Source organism: Trachurus trachurus (assembly GCF_905171665.1).
Source record: "Trachurus trachurus genome assembly, chromosome: 11".
Classification (NCBI taxonomy): domain Eukaryota; kingdom Metazoa; phylum Chordata; class Actinopteri; order Carangiformes; family Carangidae; genus Trachurus; species Trachurus trachurus.
In genome coordinates, this window is record NC_139904.1 from 8,701,113 (window position 1) to 8,713,196 (window position 12,084).

At 40.6% G+C, this 12,084-nt stretch overlaps 1 protein-coding gene across 1 annotated transcript in view; it reads left to right on the top strand.

The window, feature by feature from the left end:
- Nucleotides 1–324: 324 nt before the first annotated feature.
- LOC310993913 (glutamate receptor ionotropic, kainate 5-like) overlaps nt 325–12,084 on the top strand; it is a gene marked incomplete at its 3' end in the record, with an annotated part of 88,378 nt that continues 76,618 nt past the window's right edge. Inside the window, exon 1 of the mRNA XM_083982391.1 lies at nt 325–478. Coding sequence (XP_083838517.1) covers nt 370–478 — 109 coding nt within the window. The 5' untranslated portion in view covers nt 325–369. The remainder of the gene's footprint in view (nt 479–12,084) is intronic.

Here is a 12,084-nt window from a genome sequence, read left to right on the forward strand (position 1 = left end):
GATTTTTCTCTTTAAACTCCTCACAGCCGATAACGCTGCCGTCTCCGCCTGCTACTGTGGCTAATAAATAAAGCGACAACACGCTGCGCGCACACACGGAGAGGTTCACCGTGTTGTGTTGTGCCAAGTTGTGTGTGTTTATGGAGCAGATGCCGCATGTCGACTGCATGTCTGAATGTTTGGTTACAGGCTGTGCCGGTAATAAATGATCAGCTGTGCAGACGTGCAGAATGGCAGCAGTTAAATCCAGCCATAAAAATCAGTGGTTAGCTCCGTGTGCTAACTAACGGCGCCTCCTTTTCCTCCTCCCGTCCTGCAGGTGGCGGTACAGGCAGCCAGCAGACCATTCTCCATGAGGAGCAGTGGAAGATGCCGGCTCTGCCAGCACTGCTGCTGTCGATTTACGTCGCCGTCCCGCTGCTGACCATGGCACCGCTCTCCTTCAGCCAGGCCAACACCCTCTCTGCCGTCCGGATGGGTGAGTCCCACCGCTGGGTTTGAATCCTACACAGTCTCTCTGGTGATACCTGAAAGTCTCTCAGCTTTTAGTTTAGTTTATTTGAAAAGGGACAACGCACATTAATAAACATTGTAGAAAAAAACACATGTAAATGCACCCAAATTAGATTAAAAAGCTAGTTTTCATCGACTGTCCCAGATTGTACAAGGCAACCTTTAAAAGAACAATAATGGAATAAAATATTGTACCACATAGGGTATAACACATACACATACTACATTTTACCTGGTTATCTACCACTTCCTGTTTGAATAATGATGCATGAATTCATTATCTTTCTTTTAATACGTTTATTTTTGGTCTAAGAAAAGAATGATTTATGGTTTAAAATAAGAAAGGATCACAAGTTTTAAAAAGAAAGAAAGGTCAAAAGGAAGTACAAATGTATTTTAATATAGGTCACAAGTGTGATAATAAATCTTATCTGACAATGTTTCAGCACTTGAGCAGTTTTTTTTAACTCTAAATCATTGAACCATGTCATGCTGAAGAAAATATATTTTCCTCTGTGATGCGCTTTAATTTTCAAACACTTTGCTGATGATACAATTTTGTCCAAATGAAAATGATGTGAGGCTGCAACAGGTTATTTTTATCCCCACAAGTTAAAAAATAAGAATAATACTTCAAGCTAAAGTATTAAAATGACCCGAGAGTAACATATTAATGGATTTCCAATGATCACAGAGGAGAGCTGTGCAGATTGTGTGACCTTCTTGTGTTTGTGCTAACCGTGAAGCCGCCGTGCTAACTGATTCCCATGCTAATGGCTGACAGCTGGTCGGAGCAGCAGACTGAGACATCCCAACAGTTGTTGGATGGACTGTCATGTCTGTCTCCACAGAAGGTACAGTCGTCCATTAACCACACACTGATGTGTGGTTATTGATCCATGATTTTTGATGTTTTTGCGTTTTTTTTAACAAACTCACGTCCCTGGATGGTTTGGAAAAGTCAGGAATCGATTCCCTCTGTTCGCTGTGATCCTCCCGACCTTCCCTCCATCAGCTGCATCGTGTTTCATCACTGTCGCCACCAGCTCCTCCTCCCCTGTCTGCACACTGCAAACTGCTCCAACTTCAAACCACAAATCACTTTATCAAACTACAAGATTAGATGAGAATGGATACATCACTATGACGATGTATTAGGGCCACTGAAGGTTAAAAAACAGCTGCATACAGTAGAGGGAGGGAGTTTAGTGAAAACTCTGGATTTGTATCCATTATAAAGTTCAGGACTTGACTGGTCTGACTGGCCTTGACTTGATATGGGCTTGTTGGACTTGATTTGAGTCCTGTTGTCGTTGACTTTGTGACTTTTTGCTTTTGGGACTTAAACTGAAACTCGTTTGGTTTTTGCATTTGACTTATCTCAGGACTTTTTGGTCTTGACTGGAGACCAACAAAAAGAGTAAAGTGTCCTCAAAGTGTCTCACCTCCACAGACCTGAGCCGCCAGCGTGTCATATTGTCTGATTGTTGTTTTTGAAATGCGAAAGAAAAATATGCACAACCTTGAACCCCTGCTCCAGACCCTCCTCCGCCTCTTTCTACTACATGAACAGACAAAACCTCCTCCCTAACTCCTCTTATTCCCTTCACATCAGTTTATTTCTCCTCTCACTTCTGTCTCTATTTGCCATCTTGATTTCTCTCACTAAGGCCTGTCACAATTATTACACAATCGCCTGATTGCAATTATTTGAGCAGACCACAATTATTTTTCAGAATCGTTAAAATGGTTTCCATACATCTGTATAAAAACAGCTGAAACAGATGAAACTAACAGAAATGTCATATTTCCATCACTGTTTCCTCGTTGTTTTCCATTTGACATGAGCATCATGGATATAGAATATGGAAATTCTTCTTCTTCTACATAAGGTGTATGTTTATTATTAAACTATGTTATAGTAACATAAAATGGTCAGAAAAAGACAATTAAATCGTTATTCGCAATCATTTGTATGGCAATTAATCGTCAACAAAAGTTTCCTCACCACAGCCCTACTCTCACTCTACCTCACTTCATCCTCCTCACTCGCCAGCTCTGTGTCTCCATTTCTCTCCCTCCTCCGTCCTCGTTTTGTCTCCGTCTCAGTTTGCATCATTTGCGCGGCCAAATAAACTCCATCATGTAGAGTTTGCACCGCTTCCACTCCCCGGCTCACGGCGAAGGCCCGAGCGCCGCCGGCCCCGCTATCAGCTCCTCATCACGCCCCGCGGAGGAAGATTAACTCCAATAACAGCGGAGACTTAACTTTGCAAAGCGAAAGGTCAGCTCTCTCCTCGCAGCAGATAAGGCTTTTTCGTCCTGCTCATCCTCCGACGCCGACGGCCCCGCAGTTCAAATCCCTGTTGCTTTCATCACGTGGGATTTGGGAGAGAAAAAAAAAAAAAAAAGAAATCAGCAGGCACTTACACCCACGCTGCCATGGCAACAGGGTCGAATGCTGATGTGTAATGACTCACCTTTCACTCTCCCATTAATAACATCTGACTGAGCCACACAAAGACACACACACTTACGTAGATTTGACACATGCGAAGACACATGGTGACACACGTGTTTCTTTTAGGTCTGAGAAGTGGAGTCGTGGGAAACGAGAGACGTCACAGGTTGAAGAAAGAGTGAATTTAGAGAACGATAGAAAGAGAAAGAGAGCTCCACTGCCACTATTTATTTATGAAGGTTGGAAATTAAATACAGTTTATCCACTTATTCAAACCTGACCCTGCACTCCACTGTGTTTCTCTCATTTCCAGCAAATCTCGACCATCTTAATCCAACTCTCAGCACTTTCTGACTTCTCTGTGCTCTGAGCCCACTGTTTCCTGCTGAACTCATGAATCCTTTAAAAAACCTCACAAATGTTACTGTAAAGCTTTTATTTAAAGAAAGTTGTTGGAGGAAATAGAAAACATGTGTTAGGGGACTGTTTTCAGCAGCAGATTAATCCATATTTGATGCTGTAGGGAGTGTTTGTGGTGTGTGTGTGTGTTTTGTTGTGAATCATGTATGATGAGACAAGATCATTCTGGAAGTTTAGTTAAAGTTAAATATTAAACATGTCCCATTAGAAAACAGAGTCAAGCCAGATGAGGAAAATAATACATGAGGCCAAAACACAGGTGTTAGTGTCAATGTTGCACAGCATCCAGAAACCATCTGCCTTCACTGTAGACACACAATTGATATCAGAAATCACATAAGGAAAAAAAAAATCCCCTTTAAGTGAGGAAATAATAGAAAACGAGCAGCGACAAAAAGCAAAAAAAAATTGTAAAGCCAAATTTCTGAAAACTGACACCTGCACTCACGTTTCATGTTGTATCGTGTATGAAATTAAATGCATCATATATTCCCTCAATTCTTTCTGTTTGAAAGAAAACTCTTTACCCCATATCTGTCATCAATCAGATTAATATTGTATGTGAAGTCAAACGTGAACAGATGGATATTTTTACATTATAGGATTAAATTCAAATTCAAATTCAAAAAGAAAAATTAACATTAGGTTGTGCAGCAGCTTCAATGAAATCAAGCTAAATCAAGACGGATTTATCCTTAAATTTAAACTTTTCTCCAATCAGTTTTGTATGTACACAAACTCATGTATTTCTGTGACTGTAGATAAATGAGAGGTCTTCTCATATTGAGCTGTTTGTGTGCAGGCGTTGGTGTAGCAGTGTGAACCAGCCGTTCACAGCTGGCCTCCCTTAAATGAAGGTCGATTTAAACCTCTTGCAAGAAATTGGTTGTGTTAGAAAAAAGAAAAAAAAAAACAGCAACATACACATCAACATACTGTCTGTTTAAATTCAGTCAGATGAAGCGTTTATGTTCAGGTGCATGAATGTTTCCTTTCAGCTGCGTTTTCTCTCGTCAAGTGCTGGAAAATCTCATTTAGTTTCCCATCCAACACACTCGGCTATAACCAGATTTTCACGGTTCATATTCAGTGACTGGGAAATAAAAAGGGCCGTATGTACTACGGTGAGCTGTACGGATACTGGAGTCGGCTCCAGTTATTTTGTTCTGCACCATTGGGGTCCTGGATCTGTGAGACTTTCCCAGCATATCTCAAGAACCATGGAGATATGTGCACCGCAAGTACATGGCAGACTCTTTGCAACCACTGTAACAGAATATAAAAGGGGTGGGGCTTTATTTCCAGCTATTAAAGGTGCAGTTCGACTCTTCCACCACAATTCGGCCTGCAACGGTAAGGTTGCACTGTCTGTGTTTTTACTTGTCATCTCCAAGGGCAGATGAAGAGGCAACAATAGAAAATTAAATCAATATACTCTTCAAATAAATAAGCAAATACAGCCAGGCAGCTTTAATCCAACTGTAAAGCCCGAGGCTCCACAAAAGAAGACGCAGAGAAATGGAGTTGCACTTTAACAAGCTTCAGTGAATAAGCAGAGAATTAACAATGGTTCTTAAAATTATTTCCTCACTGCCAAAGTGAAGGTCGTTCTGTTTTGGTCTCATATAAACAAACTAGTTTCCTCATAAAATTAGCTAAATTCAGTCTTCTCAGGTTGTTTTATTCTCTTGACGTTACGATAGGAAGGTTTCGGATCTTTGGGAGAAATGAAGACCCACAGAACCTTTTACCTGAGTGAGTTTATGTTCATGAAGACCTGAGTCCTGCTGTTCAAATGTTACCTTGATGTTTTATACAAATCTTTTTTTGTCAGCGGTTTTGACTGACAGGTTTTGGCAATTTTTGTTTCTTTTTCTTTCAGCCTCAATTTAGACACATGTAATGTTTCTCTTTTTAAGTATATGAGTGAATCCCAATCAGCTTATTTGCCAAGTAGGTTTACACATACAGTACAAGGAATTTGCTTTGATGTTCTGGTTCAATACAAGAGTCATAGTAAGATGAAAAAGCAATAAAGCAGAAGCATGTGGAACAGGAAACACTTTTAATTTTACATTCTAACATATAAAACCTTTCTGATCAATAAACACACAAAACAATTGTATAGGAATTTAAAATCAGCCAAAGGGGGGGGGGGGGGGGGGGGAAGTCTCATAGTGTAAATAATGAAATCCCATTGATGTTGTGTTGTGTTCACAGAGCCTGGGCTGTGTAGGAACTCACACATGTAGTGGACCATGAGGAGATATTCACTGAATCTGATCAAAGTCTATTGGATTAGACTCACTTACTCTACCTGAAACCTGTAATTATAACCCGCACTTCACATGAACAGCAGTCAAATCACCAAACAGGAGCGACTGAGCTGTAATTATCCCACACGTACCTTTCAATGAGCCGATCTCGTCGCTGAGAGACACGCTGAGATACTGTACGAGCCAGACGAGATCAGAGTCGACTGTCGACTGCAGTTCGAGGAGCTTTGTGTGTCTGTGCTGCAGCTCTGTGGCCACGCCCCCCAGGTCAATACAACACCGGCTTCTCTGCCAATTACTAAGATTCAGACGGTGATAACTTACACAAAAATGAAAGTCACCTATTGACTGGAAGGTCCCTGAAATGTCTCTGAGTCCTCAGCTGTACAGGCAGCTCTGTGAAGCTGTGCTGAATGCTAATGTCACAATGCTAATATGCTTGTTATGCAACCGGTGCTTTAAAGGTATAACATGTAACTTGTCCACATTCAAATACAAATTCAAAAACAACAGGACCTGTGTTATATATGTTCTCACATTATCCCAAATGTTTCCATTCATTTTTGTTGTCAGTCAGTGACATCATCCCCAATGAGCATGTGTCATTGTTGTAGTTGCAAGCCAGAAGTTAAAGAAACACTTTTTCTTAATCCAGTTTTTACCCTTTATAGAGCACACATTTCAACCTTGGACCATTATTGGAGGATATAAATGATAAAAAAAATTAAAGGAACAGTTATCAATACATGAAAATGTGTGAAAAAAGAATACAAAAATACTCATTCCACATTCAAGTACTGAGCTTAAAAATGAACTGATTTTATCCATCACAAATAAATTACTGAATGTGTTTACCTCCAAATCACCTGTGAATATTCTCATTTGTCCAGGTCATAGTTATAGTCTCAAGGAAATTTAAATCGAATGCAACTGGAATTGGTTATTTCTCAAGGAAGACGTTTCACCTCTCATCCAAGAGGCTTCATCAGTTCATGTTTGCATCTGACCAGGCTAGGACTGGTCCCTCCAAATCATTATTATTCACATTTTACACCTTTCTTGATTTCATATTTGTATTTTCACAGAATGCAGGATGTAAGTTGTCAGATGCCTGGAGTTTGAAGCTGATTTACAGCTTAGAATAACAGATTTTAAATGTCAAACTGATTTATCCAGTGTTTTCCCTGGTTGTGGTCTGGAAGGAAGGCTCCGTCTGTGGATGATCCAGCTGCTGAAACTCTGACACTGAAGGAAACCCAAACCCTGACTGACATGAACATAGCTCAGCCAGGACATTTAATTGGATGACTGTCCTGTCCCAGTATCAGGAGTGATACAACATAACCAGACATTTCCTCTTTTTTATTCAGTGGAGGGCCACAGAGGACATTTTTTTTTTAACTCCGTACCTTCAGATTTGTTTATCTTCAACCTCCTGGAAATATCTAGAAACTCACTGAGGTGGGAAATAGACCAGTGATGCATGATAGCCCTTTTTTTTCCAATACTGATAATTGATAACGTCCTGCTTCTCCTAACCAATGCCAATATTGATAACAGTTTTTATAGTTAATATACAGACCTGAGGTTAAGAAAAGCTACTGTAAGTTGTAGTAAGTAAAGATGAATTTATAGCTCTGCCTCTGACTTAACTGAATAATGTAACCGACAACACGACTGTGATCATAAACAACAGTAATGGCTCTTCAAAAATCAATATTTATTATTGTTTTAAATCAACTTAGTGCGCAAACGGACATAAAATGATTGAAATCAAGGAAATGTTGACTAACTATAATTGGCTCCAGTAATGTCATTATTGGACTTAAATGAGTATTTTGGCCAATAATTATCAGCCAATATCGGGCCGTTAATTATCTGTACCAATATATGTATATATTGTTATCGTGCCTCCCTGAAATAGACAGAGCCCTTTGGATCAGCGTCATCTTTTTTACTGGGGATTGCATTACACCACACAGCTGTTCGTGTTATTATGTCCACCCCTCTGCGCTGTTATACCACTGAAAATCAAAGGAGCATGAAATAAATGTTTAAGTGACATCATCATGCAGATACTTCCTCCCCCTGGCAGCACTGAAAATCAAGTCAAGCACATAAATATTGTAGAGAAGGATTTTAACAATTCAGGAGCATCAGTGTCCTTCAGCTGCAGCTAAAAACCTCCATGAATTATTCCAAGCTGCGCTATCAGTCACTCTGAAGGAATCATTAGACCATGTTCGTCATTAAATATCTGCAAACTACACAGGACTGCTGCATTAAAGGTAGTTTGTCACCACAGGACGGCTGGAAGAGCTACGTTTAACTCAAAGCAACAATTTAAAACATTTTTAACATTTGTCATTTTGGAAGTGAAGATATCAGGTTTCATCCCAAAAGGAAAGTATCTCAATATCTCAACTGAAAGCATATATACATTTTACGAAGTGTGTGTGTGTAGAAGCCACCGGCTCACACACCCGGAACATAAAGACACAACAGATGTAAAAGACGACGCTGTGAGTGAAGGCAGAGACGGAGAAAATCCACCCGAGGACGGAGAAGTAAACAGCTCCGTCGTTGGCCCGCAGCTTTAATCTGAAGGAGTTTTCTCTTCCACGGTTTTACCAACACGCCCTGTGGCTCGACTTTAACAAAGTATCTCAGCTAAATGACTCTGAGACTAACACCACAGGCTTCGTCTGACAGAACTCGGTGTTTTCTCGTGGCTTTTAAACTCATCACTTGTTTGGTATATATCAGAGCAGACTGTTTCTCACCCTAATTTATTGAAGATTGAGAGCAAACACCAACAGATGCTTCATTAGAATGCATTTTCAACATTATATTTGACAGATACAGATTCGACTGGAAACCAATGAGAAACTAAGGATCTCGAAAATGCTTACACTGTAAAAACTCAAAATCTTACTAAGAATATTTGTTTTATTTCCAGTCAAAACAAATCTCATTATACTTAAAATAAGACTTCTCACATTGAAAAAGTAACTTGTTTTTAGACACTTTTTAACTTCTTTCAAGCATATTTTCACTTAGAAAAATCTAATAGTGGGGCAATTTTTTTTTCTTATTACAGTATAAGCACAAAAAACTTGCTTTCACTGGCAGATTTTCTACTTATTTCAAGTGAAAATTATGTGATGAGTCTCATTTTAAATGGAAAGTGATTAGTTTTGATTAGAAATAAGACTTTTTGACTTGATTTTGAGTTTTTGCAGTGCACGTACTTGCTGTTGTTGCATACACAGTTTTTTGCTGTGTATTTACATTACCCGGTTCAGATGATGCTTGTGTGGACTGAAACTACAGCCAGCAGCTAGTTGGGTTAGCTTAGCTTAGCTCAACTCAATGTAAAGACTAGAAAGAGGAGGAAACAGCCTGACGATGTCCAACAGCACCACATGATGCTCCCTTCATGATGAAAAGCCAGAGGACGATCAGAGTTGTTACAGCTCATCCTCAGGGGAACAGGAACGTCTGAACCACGTTTCATCCCAGTCCATCCAACAATTGATATTTGGGTCTGGACCACAGCGTTGGAAGAAAACGATTCCAGATTGAACACGAAGGTGACGGACTCTGACACAAGAAGACAAAGACACAGACGCAGAAATAACACACCACTCTCACCTCTGGATTCTTCAGGGACTTGTTTCCACGCTGCTTCACACTTCACCTAAACAAACTTTCATATCACCACAGTGGACCTGCTCAGGAAAAAAAAAAAGAAAATCAATATGCCCGGTAACATGGACACACATTTGTATACCCTTGTGTCCACGGAGGCGTCTTGTTTGCCTCTGAAAGAACAGCGGTCGCAGGAGGATTGCCGCTCCGTGCTTCCACGAAGCAGCCAGCAGAGCGGTTTTGTTGTTTTTACTCTGCTTTTCGTCTTGTCTCGTCGAATCTGTCGACCTCCGCGCAGCCCCCCCAGAGTCCAGACTTCCACACTCATATCAGAGGATGTCAAACGCGCGGAGCTCGGAGGTGGGAAGTGACAAGAAAACCTGTTAGTCAGTTTTTTGGTGGAGTTACACCGTCTCCAGGGACGAAGTGAAATCAGTCTGCAGAGCTCCCTCTGCTTCGATAAAAAGGAGTTTCTATCGTCGTGTCTCAGGTTAAATCCACACACAAAAAAACGCTGGCGTCGGTTCGCGGTCGAGGTTGGACTCGTTTCTGCAGCATCTTTACATAAATACGAGATGGCGTTTCTGCACCGGCGGGCAGGAAGACGTCTCACCACCAGGGTAAAGAGGGAAGTTGAAACAACATAATTTGATATTAAATTTGAGCGGAGCTTGTTTCACAGCTCGGTGTCGGTAAACGGAGCTGTCAGGAGGTAATTCACAGCAAACAGAGGGAAACGCAAACACAAGAGGAAGAGCGAGCCGGGGGAAACGAGGTCAGAGCAGGAGGGTTGTGAGGATGTTACATGACACGGTGGAAGTGGACTACACGAGCAGAGGCGACAGGACCAGGGTCGGTCTGACTGTAGTGAAGGTAAAGAGGAATAAAAGAATTAGGATTTGTATGTCGACTAACACGAACCAGCTGCCTCTAGCTGATACATCCAGTTTTATAATGAGCTCGAAGCCTGATATCACGTTGACTCACCTCTGTAGCTGCACGCGCTCGCTGTGAATCGTCTCTCTGGTGTTTTCTCTCCATGTTCCAGATGAATCAGTCTCTACCAAAGACCTTGATGTTTGGATTTGAACTTTTTTTTTTTTTTTTGAGTTTTAAAGGTCCCATATTTTACACTTTTCATGTGTTTTATTTGAAGTGAAGATCCATGAGAAGATATACAGTATTTGTGGTTTAGAGAACCAAATATCATCTCTGTAGTTTTATGTCTCCTTCTCTTTGGAGCTCTAACAACAACAGGGCAGTGTCAGCCAATCAGAACCAAGGGTCTCTGACATCACAAAGTTACGGGAAGTACTGACGGCTTGTTTAAAAGGGACATATTATGGAAATATAACTTTTTGAAAGCTCTGTAACATATATTTGGGTGTTTGTCTTGCCTTCCGGCCCCCAAAATGTGACAATTGACAAAGAAATCCGTAATGTGCAGACTCCCTAGGTTGAAATCCATGTGGTTTTACGAGTTGTTCTCTCAGTTGTCTTCCAGTGATGTAACTAGGATTCATGTTTGCATAATACCACCCCTACCTGGGACCGGTAGAAGGGCGGGGCAAGCAGTGGTTCATTTGCATTTAAAGGGACAGGCACTGAAACCAGACGTTCTGAACAGGGCTGTTTTGAGAACATGAAAAGTGTTGTGATGTTTGATCCTTGGGGTATTTTGACCAAAGCATGTCACAGATATGTCTTAAAGACACTTGGGAACTATTTTAATTTATGGAAAGGGGGCATTATATGTCTCCTTTAAAGGCTCAGTTTCTGAATACAGACTGTGTCTCTTTCTCTGTGGACTGACACTTTGATACTTTCACAGTATTGATAGAGAATCTAGAGCTGTTTAATTGTCAAAAAAAATTGCAATATATGTATTTATCGCTAGGCTATCAGTTGATCAAGACCTTAAACATTTAATCAAGTGAGTGCCCTTACTTAAAGCAATACTATGTAGTTTTTTTTACCTTAAAATAATGTTTCCAAACTCATTTAAATTCAAATTCACGTAGGCAACTGTGCTTCTCCGATGATACAGCACCTTCTCAACCAGAGTACTAAATCTTACATTGTGTTACTTTAATAATGACTAATCACAAATAAATGGCCTTAAAGGGATATTTTTCAAGTGTTTAGGAAATGTTAGACGTATCAGACCCATCTTACAGGACTTTGTAGCAGAATTTGCCCTCTCTATGACCTCTCCAGGCCACCGTAATGTAGGTTTCTTCCCCACGTCTCATGTTCCTGAAGTTGTAAATCTCCCAAAACGAGCACAGATTTTAAAATTCCATTCACGTTCTGAAAACCAACATGAAAAATGATTTACAGTCTCGATGCTGTAAGACAAATAAAGCAAAAAGCTTCAGAGTGAAGGTCGGCACGACTTTTTATATTTAATGATGAACAGGCAGGATGGTGTGAAAGAAAATTCTGGTGTCTTCATTTTCAGGTTCTGGTTCTTTTGGTTTGATTAATCCTTCTCTTGTGCAGATTTGGCTCTTTAATCTTTGATCTTCACCAGACTCGGTTGGACTGTGTGAAACAGTGTGGGAAAGTTAACATCTTCAGAGAAATAATAGTCTGAAAAGTTCAGGTGAAATGTCCGAGGAGTCCCTGCACTGCTTTATTTTTAATGGATGGTAATGATTCAGGGCTTTGTTTCGTTCTTCTCCTGACGTGTCTCGGCTCCTCTCGTCTCCTGACGGATAAATGTTAATGAGCCCTGGGCCGGGCCGCAGAGGTGGCAGCTCA